General features: G+C 41.7%; 2 protein-coding genes across 3 annotated transcripts; both read right to left on the bottom strand.

Annotated features, from left to right (window-relative positions):
* Positions 1 to 945: 945 nt before the first annotated feature.
* On the bottom strand, positions 946 to 1,490 carry LOC120109980. The gene has a single exon (XM_039123927.1). The coding sequence runs from the start codon at positions 1,402 to 1,404 to the stop codon at positions 946 to 948; it is 459 nt and encodes a 152-aa protein (XP_038979855.1). The 5' UTR covers positions 1,405 to 1,490.
* Positions 1,491 to 13,064: 11,574 nt separating this feature from the next.
* On the bottom strand, positions 13,065 to 17,028 carry LOC120109049 (ARM REPEAT PROTEIN INTERACTING WITH ABF2-like). 2 transcript variants are annotated; one of them, XM_039122787.1, is made up of 3 exons: positions 16,772 to 17,028; positions 16,367 to 16,578; positions 13,065 to 14,992 (listed from the first exon to the last, which is right to left on the bottom strand). In XM_039122787.1, exons 1-3 carry the CDS (start codon positions 16,858 to 16,860, stop codon positions 13,296 to 13,298), a joined length of 1,998 nt encoding a protein of 665 aa, XP_038978715.1. In that variant the 5' UTR covers positions 16,861 to 17,028; the 3' UTR covers positions 13,065 to 13,295. The 2 variants fall into 2 exon arrangements, with proteins under 2 accessions (XP_038978715.1, XP_038978718.1); XM_039122790.1 differs by having other exon boundaries at positions 16,367 to 16,565; positions 16,772 to 16,853.

A 17,028-nucleotide genomic window follows, 5' to 3' on the forward strand; every position in this document is an offset into this window, starting at 1 on the left:
ATGATTAGAATCAATGTTAAACTTAGGCAATAGGTCCATATTAATTAATCTACGAATAGAATTAAAATTAACATGCCCTAGCCTACCATGCCATATGTTTGGGGAGTCAACCATATAAATAGAAGATGATGCTTTATTGTCATTAACAATCTCCTTTCGGAGTACAGTCATTACATTCATCTTAAAGAGCCCATCGCTCATATAACCCTTCCCCACATACACATCATCCTTAGTTAGTACAAACTTGTCAGACACAAAAACCAATTTAAAACCATTCCTACTCAGCAAAGAACCAGAAACCAAATTCTTCCTAATGTCTGGCACATGCAGCACATTATTCAAAGTCAGTTCCTTTCCAGAAGTCATCTTCAGAATCACCTTTCCTTCTCCTTCAATCTTGGAAGTTGAGGAGTTTCCCATGTACAGTTTTTCTCCATGCTCTAGTGGTTTGTATGTTGAGAACATAGACCTATTTGAGCACACATGACGGGTAGCTCCAGTGTCCACCCACCATTCCTTAGGATTCCCTCCTACTAGGTTCACCTCAGAGACAACTGCAGATAAATTGATATCTGAAAACTCATCTGTGGTTTTGTTCATCATATTGACTTGAGTGGATGCTTTCTTGGGTTTTCGGCAATCCTTGGCTTGATGGCCTTTCTTGCCACAATTGAAGCAATTGCCATTGAACTTCTTTTTGTTCCCTTGTTTAGGTCCTTTTTCTTGTCCGAAGAACTTTCGCTTTTTTCCTTTATCTTTGTGTTCTATGACATTGGCCCTGGTCTCAATGGAGTATCCTCCAAGCTTCCTCTCAGAGGCTCTATTGTCTTCCTCTATCCTCAGCCTGACTATCAGGTCTTCCAGGTTCATCTCCTTTCTCTTATGCTTCAGGTAGTTCTTGAAGTCTTTCCACGAAGGTGGTAACTTCTCGATGGTACAAGCCACCTAAAAAGACTCACTTAAACTCATGCCTTCAGACATTATATCATGAAGAATTAATTGAAATTCTTGAACCTGGCTCACAACTGTTTTGGAGTCCACCATTTTATACTCCAGAAAACGTCCGACTATGAATTTCTTCAAGCCGGCATCCTCTGCCTTGTACTTTTTGTCCAAGGACTCCCACAATTCCTTTGCTGTTTTCATTGGACTATAAACATTATACAAAGTGTTGTCCAATCCATTCAGGATATAGTTCTTGCATAGAAAGTCTGACTTATTCCATGCTTCAACAACAGCCTCATCTTCACCATTCTTGCTTGGAGAATCCTCAGAGAGAAACTTAGCCAGATTCAAAGTGGTTAGGTAAAACAACATTTTCTGTTGCCACCTTTTGAAATCAAGCCCACTGAATTTCTCAGGTTTCTCTCCATGAGTCACAGGCATTGCACTAGATGATGCCATTTTTTCAGTCACTGAATTGTACACAAAATTATAAGAGTAAGAAATTTGTACAGTTCAATGGAAGAAATCTAAATTCACTGTAGATTATTAAAATAAACTAAATATAATTTATACTGATTAACACAAATCGAACAAGTCCAATACTGTATAAACAATATTGACTTTAACTAAACTAGCTTGATATAGATACACTTAAAGAACTTTGACCAAAAAATAATTAACTATCCTTTCCTGCACTAACTGTATATATACACACACAACATAAATATAGGTTTGACTAATGCATGTGCATTAAAGTGATGAAGACTGATTAACAAGTGTTGGATAAAAAACAATTCAAAGTGTAAAAACACATGTAAGTAGATTAGCAAAACAATTCAGGAATGAGTTTAAAAAATCTGCACAAAATCAATGTGTGTGTCACGTTTCAGTATACCAGGAATGTAAGCAATACTGCAAACAAATTTCAGAAATCAAACTTTGTAAAAGTATATATAAATATAAACCTGCAGAATTATATATACTAAATAATACTACTGCACAAAAAAAAAAACTGATAATATCAAAACTGTATAGATTTAGTGAAAATAGTTTAACACAGAAACTGTAATGCTACACAGATTATACTAGTGGTCAAATTTAATATTACACAGAACTGAGATACTGTACATAACATTGATAACAGAAATCTGTAAATTATAATTCTGCACAGATTTACAATTCTGTATTGCTGCACAGATGTAAAACTAGGCAGAAATCTGTTTATTAAACTGTACAGAGTCAAAAACTGTGCAGAAATTTGTTTAACAAAAATCTGTAACATAGAATTTTTATAATATGTAGTACTAATAAAACAGAAAGAAAGAGTTTGTCTTAAGATTGTTATGGGGTAAATTTATCAATACTACAATATTAAAATTCTGAGATAAATAAAAACAATGCAAACATAATTTGTATATAACCACTTACAATGATTCGAATGTCAATTGAACTTGATAACCGAGTCTTGTGTTTAACACAATTTCCTTAAGACAAATTCGTCTCCCTCTCGGTGCTTAAGGTTTGTATAGACGTTTGTCTCCCAAGATAAAACGGTATGAAACCTCTTGAAGATGAAGCACTACAATCTTCAAGCCTTGTTTGAAACTCAATGCTTAGTACTCAATTAGGGGAATGGGCTGGAAGGAATAAAAAAACAAGTGCAGAGAGAGAGAGAGCAAATCAGAAAATCTGTTTGCAACTTCAAAAAATGATCCTGCAGATTTCTAGAGAGATGCAGATTTCTGGAGTGAAGGATAATTATATATTACAACCGAATGGCAGTTATAGGAAGTTAATAAATTCTTTGAACAGACACAACTGTTGACAATTGACGGTTTTAAAAACTGAAATCTGCCACTATATAAACCATTTACTGAAATATGTTCTCCCAATGTAGGATCCATATTTTTCCATCAATAATCCATTACCAATTTGATACTTTGAAGCCAATTATCTAATTCACTACTTAACGAATTTGAGCATGTGAATATATCACATTATTCTACTCAAAGAGTAGAATACGTTTCCTGTTGGACCTGTTCAATTAAACATGTGGGTCCTACATTTAATTTGGCTTAAAAACTTAACTCCCATAATGCTCAATATTCTAACACTTTCTAAATCAAGCTAGAGAGAGAAAATACCAACAAGAAGAGAGCGAACTAGAGAGAGGAGAGCGAAGGACAAGAAAAGATGAGAGAATCGGAAGGCTCTCTCTCTCTCTCTCTCTCTCTCTCTCTTCCTTCTTTCTGAAGGGAGGAGGATGTTCGGCGGCAGGCAGCACATGGTCGGTGATGCCCCATGGTTAAAGGCCCTGGTGGTGCCGGCGGCACGCCACACCCAGCAACGGCCGACAGAATCGAAAGAGGAAAGCACACCAGAATAGGGGATTCTTGTTTACCACCCATTCCGGCGGCTCACCGGCCGGATTCAAGAGGAACAAAGGCCCGACAACTAAGAAAAAGAGGAGAGGTAGCTCACCTTGCCTTTAGCGAACTCCTATGGCCCACTTGATGGCGAAGTCCCCGAGTTCCTCCCATGGAAAGCTTAGAGATCCAAGTCTCTAATGGAAGAATTTCCAAAAATGATGCCCAAGGAGAGGGTAAGAGGCCCTTTTATAGGCGAAAGATCAGCATGAACATGGTAAGCCGTGATCATCCTAGACTCCTCTTCTGGAGGAATTGGGAGAAACCGGAGTAGGGAAAGAGGAAGACTCCAATTGGAGTCTCCCTCCCCTACCATGCGTGCCATGGTCCAGTGACCGGCCTAGGCCCGGAGAATATGGGCTCTTATAGTATCCTTGAAATGAGTGAAACACATAATAAACTCTTGTGAGCTACTCGATAGAAAAATCTCTTTTTGAAATACCGTAGGTAGTAAGCTACTCAATGGGGAAAGCTCCTTCTCATACACCAAGAATCTCCAAATCCATGGAAAGGCAGGTTGCATGATCTCCGATGACTTTTACAAACTTCATAAGCTAACACCTTCGCCACATGCTTATTTCATAGAAGTAAATCTTTTATGAGTGAAAAAATAGGGAGCTAAACTGCATACTCTTTGGCTCATATATACACCAAATTTGCTGCCCCTTATTACAAAGATTTTGTTAGCAAATCAATCAGAGGAAGGGGAAGGGCGGTAATTATTTATATCTAGCATCACACTATTGTAGTGCATTTGCAATCAAAGGAGGTATTAGCTTTATGATCAGAAATCATGACTCCAGACTCATTGCAGCTGGGGGGTGACACATTTTTTATGAGTCGGCATTCGGAGCAGAGTTGAGGGTGACATGGGAGGGCATCACCTATGCGAGGCTGATTCTAGGTGCATATAGCATTTTTTAGAAAAAAGACTTGACTACGGTGATCTAATGGATTCGAAGCCAGCACAAGTGTGATGATCGACACCTACTACTTTGGGATATATGCGAGCTCACGAGAGAGTTTGGGTCCTTTCGAGCCTCTCACGTCTATCGGAAGGCGAACAGTGCAGTGGATTGGGTCGTCTCCTATGTTGTGCATCATTCAGAAGAGATCCTCAATGAAAATCATGAATCTATTTCTTTTTCTCTCCGTCATATACTCTTTTATGACTTTATTGGTTGCACGCATGCTCAACTAGTGTGAGTCGCCGCTATACCATTAAAAAAAAAGAGGGTCACAATGCCACCCACATGGGAGGCTAGTTGCTCCAGCAAGGGAAACTTGGTTGAACATTTCTGCTACTAGTCGATGTGGGACTATGTTCAGGTTCCCCCCCCCCCCCAAAAGGGTAAATAACATAGGGTGTCATCACGAATTATCAGTGATCCAGTCCAAAGCACGCTGAAACCATTCAGTAACTAATGGGGGTTGTTAATAAACCTCTTAAAACTCAAAACCATATACAGCTAGAGAATGAATCAGAGGCTTCCAAGGCCTCCTCTTTTCATTTATAATTTGGGCTACACATGTGGAGGGATGAACAAATCAAGATACAAGTTTAAAAATAACAATTGAGATAATTAGAAATATATAAAAAATAATTAGTCATGAGGGGACATTAACGCATGATCTCCGACAACCTCAACTCTGCTGACTAATTATTTAAGTTTAAGAATCTAAAGCCATTAAAAAATCAATTAACAACATATGTCAGGCATACTTAACGTAAAACAGAAATCCCTAGTAAAAGAGTGTTATAACTAATTTATAGATATCGATCCCACGTTGTATCACGTCGGTAGAAAATTGATGTAATAGAAAAAGTTATACATATCATTCATATCTAACTTTCTTACCAAAAAGTTGTGAGAAAATGATTATAAAAAAACCGGAGTTAAAATTGATGATGTCCGTCATTTATGGTGAGCGAGTGTGAGAGAGAGAGAGAGAGAGAGAGAGAGAGAGAGAGAGATGTGGATAATGCCATGCGGCTGAGCAGATGGAAAGGGCCATGGTTTGGTGCTGGCGAGGCAGAGGGAGCCCAGGTTGGTGCCCAAACCGGACAAGCTGGGGATGTGCCGCCAAGCCAATGGGGCATCGTCACGTAACATGGGTTCGTACAGGAGCCGAACCCTTTACCGATGCATGCAGAGAAGAAAAGACGTCTAAGATGGAAAAAGAAAAAGGAAGAGGAATGATGCGTTGAGTGACCGTCCCGAGCCCTTGGAAGTCGGAAAGCCCTGCCTCGCTCTCGGCCGCCTGCGCCCCCTCGTGACGGGACTCTCTGCCGCTCCAACAGCCAATATGGACGGACTGGCTTGGGCTTTGCGTGCGCGGTGGAAGAAATGCCGCAGCGCCGGTCGCTGCAGCCAAGCACATCAATCTGTTCTTAACCCTGTGGGGAAGGCAATCTGTTCTTAAGCAAAAAAAAAAAAAAACGCTTCCTCCCTTCAGGTCACTATTCCCATAATATAATAAAGCAGACCCTCGAGTATACATATCCTTTAGCGTCAGAATATCAGGTTATCTGCAGCAGCGATGCTGTAGCATCGATATGCTGCGATGATACCATCCTATCCAATCAGCTGTATTGTTGCTCGTCCTGTAGATATATCTCATCATATACGAGGTGCAAATCAATAGAAGTTTTTGGGAGGTCTGCGTTCTGATGCTTGGTCCCTACTTTTATCCAAGAAATGATTGTTTTGGAATCCCCCTTCACAACAATGCTCTGAATGATTTAGCCATTATATCTATAACAATTTAGGATCTTGGCCATGTATAAATACCTAAGATCTATCTTTTAAAGTTTCGGCATTCTTGTCAGATTAAATATTCAAATTTAATTACAAGCATCACAATTAGTCCGTAGTTAGCCCTAAAGGATCTGTACTGTAGTATCTCTTAGTCGATATAGGTCATGACCGGATTCATTCTGATACCATTTACAACAATGTAAGATCTCATCCAACAAGACTAACCAAAATGTATTATTTGATTCTTTATCCTGTATAAATACTCAAGATCTATCCGATGTCTAGTTGATATAGGATTAAATATATATCCGCACAAATTCTCATGAGATCTATCAATCAATCAATCAATCAATTTCACACTCAGCTCGCGCGCGCACATTGTAGGAAGGTATGCATGTATATACACTTGCAAACGTACGGTACGTACCAGTGCACCTATTTGTAATAACGGGACTCATTGGGCCTTTTGATTGGGTTAAATATTCGGTCATTTCAAATAGATGCAGGTCGCAGTAGAATATTGTTTCGAAACAAAAAAACAAAAAAAAGAATCATGGAAACTTGTGATACATAATTTAAAGAATGTAATGTTAATTCAAGATTAACATTGGTCATGTCTATATGCATCGCTTAAACATTCTTTTAGAAATGCTACATAGAGATGAATGCATTTAGGGCATCCAAACATCAATACTCTATGCATCATACGTCGATCTAGAGACATCAGGTAAAGAACAGAGTTGCCTCATCATCCGCAACCCCTAATGATATGCAGCTACTATTGACATCACTGAACATTTAAAGAGTGAGACCCACCTTCATGGCATGACATGGCAGCATTCAGCACAAACATGCAACAGCGAAGTGACATGTTAACCGACTTTGTATGTATCAGCATGCTTTTCAGCTCCTTTTCTAACTTCTTCATCAATTATAATTGCACGTACACCAAATGGTGAAAAAGATCAATATGCACCACTGAGGTGGTAGCCTAATGGAAACATGGCCTTACTTCCAACTAAGTGGTTCCGAGTTCGAAACGGACGAGCGTCGATTAAATTGTGGAGACCGGATGCTCCCTGCTCGGACACGGGGTCTAGAAGGGCGTATCGCTCTGCTAGTAGCCTCGGTGGTGCCAGGTGTGACGTACTCACACATGGTATTCGTGCCGGAGCTCAGAGGTGTAACCGAGCCGGGCCCACGGGTGGGGAGGGTATAAGTAAAAACCGGCCGGGGTGCCCAACAAACGGTCATTTCTGCCCGCATCGAACATTCTCCTGGCGGGGTGGGGGCAGCTACGTAGGGGTGGGCTTGTCCCTTCCTCCCCCTTCCCCTTTTTCTAAGCACAAAAAAAAAAAGAAAAAGAAAAGAAAAAAGATCAATATGCCTCATGGTCATGGTGCACCTGACAACATTATGTATCTATAACAGGCTGCAAATAAACCAGGTCATTCATGAATAGCTTGGCCCAGCTCATAATAGGCCGAACCCATTCGTTTAAGAAACATCCGAGTTCAAGCCCGATTCTACGATACATATCATTGGGCTAACAAAAATATGTAGAACCTCAATCTCGGCTAAAGAAAGGCTTGTCCAAGGTTGTTTTGTAGGAAGAGAACCATGCTGGAAGAGTTTCAGCTAAGAGCTGCTTGATATTGAATACCCCTTCCATTTAATAAGCCAGCCCGAGGTGACCAAAGCTCAGTTCAGCATAGCCAATTTGCAGCCCCGGTCAACAAGCAAAAGCATGTCTCTTGTAAGGAGAAGGTAACAACAGCAAATGCACAAACCTCAATTAAAGTAGTGCAAACCGAGGAACTCATCCAACAGAGAAGGGATATCAATAGATTTTGTGCGGTGCCAGGCTCTCCATTCCTTCCCGGACTCACGGGCCGGGCGCACGTTGAGTGGCCCAAACAGCCAGCCCAGGCCGAACCGGGCTGGACCAGGCCCACTGTGAAATGGGCCTCTGAAATAACATTTTCGTTTCTCCCAAAATAATTCAAAACTGGAGCTAGATTTGGAGTTTAACCAACTAATGAGGCTAACTGAAATTGCGGTCACTCTTGGAGTTTTCATTAATACAAATTTTTGAGGCTAAATTAACTGTATACATAGCTATGTCATCTCTTCATTTTTTTTTCTCTCTCTTTTTGATAGAATCTCTTCATTTTTCGTTGGAACTATTTTCTCTAGATTATGCTTAAATTTCATGTCCTTTAAGAATATTTTGAAGCACTGCAGCAATAAGTTTCATAGATATTTGGAGGAAAACAAATTCTTTAGCATAAGTGTGGCTATTCTAAAACTCAAATCTCATGGCTATCTAGATCGTGTCATATTCAATAGCCCTCATTCAGCAGAATGATATATCTTTAGATAGCCTCCCAAACCTAAACCAACAAAGTGATACACCTAAAGATCTAGGCAAAACCATCCAAACAAAAAAATCAATTTGCTCAGCCAAAATCAGAAATAAAGCAAGTTTTCAATCTTCCTTAAAAGATCCAATATATTTAATATACCCCTACAAATGCCCCATAAGAACTTCATGTGAAAACCAAAAGAATCCTTGAAACTTCTCAAACTCATTCTACCCACCCTTCTACCTCACGCTTAATTATTGCCATTACATTTCATGTCACCGGTGACAGCAAAACTTCCAGCAACCATATCTTCTGCAGCAAAGGATTGAAGAGATTTGTTTTTTTTTTTAAAAGCATTTTGTGGGCTGTTAGCTTCAGTCCAGAACTATCACATGAATTAGCCGGTGGTGAGCAGCGTCTTGGTAATAAGATAACCAACCAGGCCTGCCATGTATGGCTAAGTGTGGCTATAGAGCTGCCACATCTAAGGTTAAGTCCTCTATATTGATTAATAAATATATATTTATAACATATATCAGAGATAGTTTTGGTATTGTATAGTCAGTAATGTTGGATATCTATAGAATACCAAATAGATTACTCATGGATACTTGAGAATCTTTAATCACCGGAAGATAGTATACCGAATACGGTGATCTTAAGTCATCGAGGATTAAATTACCCTGCAATAAAAAAGCACCGGTGATCTATGGTCTCCTTGATCCCTTTTGGATCACCAAATGCCACCTAAAAGTTAACTATTTTCACTTATACGCAATTTGACATCGTGTAATTATGAATTATGTTTACTTGGCCAGGTTAAGCTGAATTAGTTCATGGACCACTTTGTTAAACCAATGACCCCATTTGGTTGGAAAGTTTGGATTGGAATGTAAAGGCAAAACCCAGCGAAGAACCACTCAAATCCATTGTATGAAAACCAAAACTCAGATCAAATCAGTCCAACCAACAACACCTCTAGCAAAAACAAGCGTGGAGGTAAAAAGATCCTGTAAAAAAATGTGCAAAAGCGTCTCCTAAAATTCTACTGCCAGAATAACCAAATTGCATGAAGGCAAATAATAAATGTAGATGCGTCTCTGTGTTTGTCCATCCCAACCTGAACATAAATTGCATGAAGACATATCCATTGCATCTTCACCAAACTCCATATTTTTTTTTCCTTAATAACAACAAGGTTGAGGCGGGCCCATATCAGCATGAGCCCAAATCTGTTACGGGAACGGAGAACCTCGCTCTGGGCTACGAAAGCCATTGCCTTGGCCCACGAACGGGCTCAACGGCCTTTGTTTTGAAATATCGAAACAAATTCAAACGGCCCAAGTAGAGACATGTCATGCTGGGTGTTTCGAGAGTTGGAAGGTACTGGGTCATCCTAGGGTTATTAAATCTATTTTTGGGAATTGGCCCAGTAAGCTATTCCTACCAGATTTTATTTTGCTTTTTTGGCATCAATGTGAGGAGAAATTATGGCCTGGCTGCTGGTTCTTAGGGGCCTCATTCATCAAGTGCACATCTTGGTGCACTACCATAGAAACCGGCGGCCATAACTGGCTGCCAGCACGGCCGTGCTGGTACATGCAGTGTAGGCAATAATTTCTCTATCCCCGATGCCATGACTACGTTAAGACTAACCCCGAGGACATGCTCTTACAATTTTCCCTTCTCTCAAGGAGTCTGATGACGTTAATCCATCTTAGCAGCCTGTGCTCTGTGGTTAATTATCCAGAATATGAGTAACTTTAACATCTGCTGTGACTGTTGGATGGACAGGCCATCAGATTCTCACCCAATGCGATGAGCTCTTTTTCTCATCTCCCACACGGGGCATGCTAAAGTTGATTTTTGATGTATCTGCTCATCCAAATGGAACAGAACCATGGTATTTTTATTAAGGACCACAATGGCCGTCACCTCGCCGCTGAAGAAGTAGCTTGAAGCAGAAGGGGAGGGACTTGGTGTGTGCATGGGATAATTTTCCAATCCATTCTTGGGTGGAAGGTTTTCTACTACTATCATGCCTTGTGCTATCGTTTTCTTCCTAAAATCCTTAGGGTTTGTTTGGTTAGGAGTGATCTAGCACGCAAAAATAAATTCCATATCAGATTATTATGTTTGGTACTAAAAGAGGACAAAGGAGAGCGTAATGTAAATAATGAATCCCACGCCTCTTTTACAAAGAGATAAGGCAAAACAAGTACCTCTAGAGAAGTGATATTTTTTTTTCCATACCAGATTATTGAGTGAAGGTAATCTGAACTAGTCATTGCTTGATAGAAATGCTCCTATTTCTTTTGTTAAAACCTACAAATGCTCCTTTCTAATGTTGTCCAAATTTTTAATTTCTATTTAATGGTCATTTTTTTTCAAACTAATCAATTAACGGTTTGGTTGTGTTTAAATATATGATAATGTATCTATTGGGCAATTAATTTCCCTACTGAATTTGTGGACCTAGACCAAATAGACACCAGAGGGTGGATCAACGTACACATCAAATGAAGAATACAGCAGAACAATCGAATCTCTTCGAAATAATTATGCACACAAAGGAAGATAGAGTGTCATGATTGTATAGTCACTCTTTATATATATAGCATGAATTACATAATTATTATAATGGGCTCTATATATCAATGGTGGAGGTTTATGCGATCGAGTATGTGTGAAAATTAGTTATATATGTGCATGCACTTTAAGGACCACTCTTTTCTAAAGTATATGTACAGGATGGATTTTTCTTTGCTTAGGTTGTGCATGGTTACTGTAGGTTTGTTAATCTAGCCATGAAACCTTTCTCAAAGAGAAGAGGCTTCTAGTTCCTCACACCAAATAAAGTCAAAGTCATCCAAATCTACACATTGGATGAGACCTTGTGCTATTCTTTCGTTTTTTTTTTTTTTTTTTTCTGTCTTGCATCGCCAGCTACTTAACTTTCACCAATAATGACAGCAACTTCATATTTAAGTGCGGGCACCACTTCTATTGATCCATGAGAAGATGCATATCAGAGGTGGATAAAGGAAAACCTGAAAGCAGCAGTAATCAAATAAAGCCTTCTTCCCAAAAGAACTTCATATATATAATGTAACAAGCATCTCCTATTTCTTTTTCCCTCACTCTTTGCAATTCATTACATAGCTTCCTTTTCCTTTTGGCCCCTTGATGCATGCATATAAGATGATGCAAGTGATAGTTTATCAAAAGGAAACCGACAAACATGATCCCTTGCATAGACTGATGAACTTCCCTCATGACTCTCTGAAGAGAGATTTCACAGAGAGAGAGAGATGAGTGAGTGGGTGGGGGTACCAAGTAAGCAAGAAAGTTTATTTGGAGAACCCCATAAGAATAGAATATGAGTGGATGTTAAGCCAGAATAGACACCATGGAGCAAGTGCATATGTAGAAAAAATACATATAACAGTAAACTTAGAAATAAAGGAAAAGAGATTTCTGAAACAAAGTGATTTTTTTTGCCACCTGCGATCAATTTCAGAACGAAAATAAACCATAAAATAAGGTTAAAGTAGGTACCATGAAATTGACATGCACTAATCCAAAAAATATGTGCTGATTTGGTCTCGGCAACGAATTGACTCGTAACCGATAAATTAAACAGCAAGCTTATTCTTAACGTGAAATCTATCCTCCATTTAAGATGCTGTAGCACTTCACAAGACGCAAAACCAGTGAAAAAGACTGCAAAAAATAAACAAGCTAGTGTTCTCCCTTTTTTTTGGAGGAAAAAAAAACTAGATGGTGAACTCCCAGCAGCAAGAACGCATGCACTTGGAATATGTGGACCCAAAGCCTACCGTAGGTTACCTATGAAATTAGATGAAAAACAAACATCAGGAAATATTACTTGAAGCAAGGTAGGAACGGACAAGAAGAATAGGTACAAAGAAGGAATTCTAGTTTTAAGAATACATATCCATTATGTATCCTTCTCTTTCCCTCTTTTGTCTGTCCTAAGTGAAGGAAGATGGCGATGAAACTGCCACTGCAACAGCCTGAAAGACATGCTTTACCTAACAATAATAGTAGCATCTGATCAGGAATCTATTAACTCGTACAGTCATAGATGAAAATGAACAGGAAGATCGCGAGGATGAAAGAACGAATGGAGAACGTAACTTTATCTATTGCAATTGAGTGCCTTGCGAATTCACCTGATTTGCATCAGACAAATTGACATAAAATCTTATGAAGAGTATCACCTTGGTGACCAGTTACATGAGTCATGTCAAACATGAAGCTTTTGGTCATCAACATACTAATGAGGCATAATGATATTGTTCTGATACTACCGTACTATGCTTTTGTTTATTAACGAGAGTAAGTCATTGCTACAGAAAATTTGGATAATAGGATCATCATATAACCAGCATAACCTGATGACAGCAGCATTAGATATCTGACATTGATTTATAGGTTTCTAATTAGTGAGATGAGCAATTAACCGCAAAGCGAAGCACAAAGTACGCTTAAAAGGTCTGAGCGAACTTGCATGAAAACTTTGGCCACAAATTATATCTCAACAATGAAAGACAAGAACAGCACTATAAACATGTACCAGTTTAGGGTCAGAACACATCACATTAAGTTTTAGCAAATATTACATCAAAACAACATGGCCTGAGTTACAAAAGCTAAGCTTAAGGTAACAAAGAAAGCATTACAATCCAGTTCACAGCTTCAGCACTCTGTTTCATAGAGACTGTGAAACAGGAGGATAAGTGCAGCACATTGCGCTAAGGAAAAAGTACTACAACCTATTTCCTACTGAACAAGCTCCTTAATTTCCCTCTTTGTAATCTTTCAAGCAGCTTCCTGGCACCAGCCACATCCATTTCGGAGAGCTTCTTAAGATACCCAACAGCACCATAAGAAATCATCAATTTCTTACATCTCTTACCCGATGATAGAATTAACAGGCAAGATATAGCATACTTCCTCGCCGTGTTCTGAGGGCTTGGATCGAGCAACTGAACCAGACTTGGCACGCTCTTCTCATCCTTCCTAACCTCCCTACTGTTCTGAGGGTAGCTTATCAAGGTAGCAATGGCCTGGGCTGCCACCTCCCTTGCGCCATTCGACTTTGTCTCGAGCATCCTCACAAGCAAAGGCGCACAGCCAAATTCTCCGATCACTTTCTTCATCTCAGACGAATTGGATATCCTGCAAATGGTTGATGCTGCCACCTGTTTCGCACCTAATGATCCATCCTTCAGCACATGTACCAATCGGGGAAGGAGGCCTAGTGACATGAGAGCTTCAGCCGAGACCGAGCCCACCAGATTCCTCAATGCACCGACGGCAGACTCCTGTGGCAATGGCCCATCAAGGTAGGCCAAAAGGCTCCTCAGGCCTCCCTCCAAGATGACCGACCTCCTCAAACCGTCGTTGCTGGCTGTTAGATTCTGCAAGCACTCAGCAGCATACTCTTTGGAACCCAAAACGATTCCACAATCCAGGAGATCGATCATGACTCTAACTATCCCCTCCTCGGCCAAAGTCTGCCTCACTTCGGGCACGGCTGAGAGATTCTTCAAGGTGCCTGCAGCAGCCGACTGGCAAATGGAGTCCCCTGTCTGGCAGATTTCGATCAGTGGGCGCACGCCACCATGACCGACGATCGAGCGGGCAGTGTCCACTGACATGGACAGCCTCTGAAGGGACACCACTGCCTTCTCCCGGCCCACCGGGCTCCCAGACTCTGCCAGCCTGATCAGTGGTGGGAGCACACCTTCTGATACCAGCAATTTCTCACAACTCCCGGACTCGGCGAGCAAGCAAATCACTGTTGCAGTTTTCTCTCTGACCTTAGGAGCCGTTGCTGTGAGCAATTGTATAAGGGCGGACATATTGCTCCGGCTAAGCACCGCAAGAACACTCTTCTCATCCTCCCTCATCAACTCGAGCAGACCCTCGACTGCGCGATGCTTGGCTTCAGCATGGCCGATCTGTAGGCGCGCGAGCAATTCACATACATTGGACTGAGGTGGGGCTGATGACTCATGGCTGCGCGCAGCTACCGGAGGCAGGGTGGCATCACCGAGAACGCCAGTCTTGATCAGAAGGGAACAGTCCCGTAGGCTGAGATCAAGCTTGGCGGAGAGCGCATCAAGGTCGCTCTGCATTTGAAGCTTTCCGACGCAAGGCTTCTCCGACGAGCGGTCAGCAAGTTCGACGGCATCTGCCAGCACGTCTGCCACCGACTGGAGGAGTTCTATACATAGTGCGTTCTTCGCGAAGCAAGGGTGGCTGGAGAGGTCGGAGAGGCACGGCGGGACGCGCTCCAGCTTGGAGACGATGGCCTTCCAGCGCCCGGGGAAGCCAGTGGCCGCCCGGGCCTTGTCAAGAGAGGTGGGGACGAGCTGCCGGGCTCGGGACAGCCAGTGGTGGGCGGAGTCGACGTCGGCGGTAGGCTCGGAGTCTTCAGCCATGGGCCGCTGATAGTGGCTGTGATCTGATACACAACCAAGCAATGAGAAGAAAGGGAAAGAGAGAAGAAAAAGAAAGAAAGAAAGTTGAGGAAGAAGAAGCTGGGAATCGTTTTTATGGGAGAAAAGTGGATGATGAGCTTGGTGGGATTAAGTAGGAGAGTAGAAAGCTTAATATATAACAAATGTGGGGAGGAACTGGAGTTTATTTCAGCTGCTGAGAATCTTCTCTCAGATCAAAGGGGAAGTCTATTTTGGCGAAAACATAGTTAGACCAACCAAATCAAAAGTACCGAGAAGCCAGTGCGCCGAGACGCGGGCAATGAGTGGATTTGGACGCTAAAAGAAGGGAGATCTTGGATAAAATATGGAGTAGATGCGAAGGAAAGAGCAGGTGATCAAGGATGGATTACTGTAACGGCTACCAAGCAACATAGCAAATGCCTGCTCCCTGATCATGTCCAGAAAAAGGGCTAGTTTCGTGCGCCTAACAGGTGTGAGCAGAGGCTGGGCACAAGCTACTGTTACTACTACTGTATCAGCTCTTCTGTTGCAACTCAGTATTTCAAATCTCAATTTACTGAGTCAGGGTCGTTTCCCCTGTTGGGCTTAGCATCATCTGATTACAATTTATACTGCAAAAGTCTTAACTTCACACTTTTTGGAGTTTGATATTAATATGTGCAAGAATTTCAGACCCTTCAACAATTTCATGCTCTTTAAGCAGAAGACAACCTTAACTCATCTATGATCATGCCAACACTACGTGAGTCAACTCGCCGAGTGTAAAAACAAGAGATGAAAAGAGTTCAACTCGGAGCATCTTTTAGCTGTAAAAAGATGAGCCAAGCGCACGTGAGCGAGGCTTCCGTTCGACAAAAGGCCGCATGAAGAAGGACCAGGGCTTTGCCTTTTAAGGGCACTCTTGGGAGTTGGGACCACTCACGGCGCTCAAAGACGCTCCCAAGTCCCACCTCCCAGCCTTATCTTTCCCTCGGCCGGCACCGTACTCCAGTCCTGGACCAATTTACCATAATGCCCTCATATCATTTCACAGTTTTGGAACATCTCCACAAGTCCGAGGGCAAATCGGTCATTTAGCCTACCCGGAGCGCTTTTCCGGCGCAAGTTTGCTCGCCGGCGAACCAGCGGGACGGAAGAATCCGGTTTAAACTTGACCGGCCGGGTGGAACCCTTTCCGGGTCGGTCCAAGATGTCAAATCGATGCGTGCCGCAAGGGAGCAAAAATGCTAGCAAAAGCAGAAAAACTTGGCTTCCAAGAGAGAAGTAGAGGGAGGGACGGAAAGGAAGGAGTGTGTTCTACGTATATTCTTCCCAAAATCCTCCCAGCCGGAACAGAAGAGAGAGAAGAGAAATTGGTTCAAAGGTTCCAGAAATACCTCGAGGGGCCTCTTTGCTTGGGCGAGAAGGATGATGGCCAAAGGATGTAGCTTTAACGGGAGGAGCAGCTGTTGTGATGGGCTTCTCCGCCTCTTCCTTCTGCTTTAAGAACCAAATAACACCCAAGAAAAGGAGAGCCGACAACAGCAGTAGGAGCGAGAGTGGGGAGCAGAGAACACCATACGCCTTCTTGTTCAGCTGAAGAAAAAGACTGAGAGATGATGATAGAACGGTCAATGGCATCAAAAATAACTCGTCTTTCAAACGAAATCGAAAACAAAAGAAAACTACATCAAGGAAAGAGACAGGAGAAGGCAGGAGGGGTTTTTTTATCAATATATACTTAAAAGAGAGAGAAAGAGCAGCTATGAACTAAACAATGAGAAGAAAAGGGAAGCACATACAGATGAATCCAATGCTCGGTATCGTCCGACAGGACCTTCTGATCTCGAGCCTGAGATGGGAGAAGGGGGTGTGGTTTTTGGGTGTGCATATCTTTTTATTCATTTATGAGATATTTGAACTGGGTACTGAGGGTGCTAGCTGTCAAGCAAGTTTGGGATTGGACGGCCGAGGTGGCGTGCGCTTGTCGGAGAATCCGACCGTTGGGAGGCGTCAGAATTTTGAAATGTTGGCTCGCCTTTGCTTCCTATGGCGAAGC

This window comes from Phoenix dactylifera, chromosome 2 (genome assembly GCF_009389715.1).
Source record: "Phoenix dactylifera cultivar Barhee BC4 chromosome 2, palm_55x_up_171113_PBpolish2nd_filt_p, whole genome shotgun sequence".
Taxonomy (NCBI): Eukaryota; Viridiplantae; Streptophyta; class Magnoliopsida; order Arecales; family Arecaceae; genus Phoenix; species Phoenix dactylifera.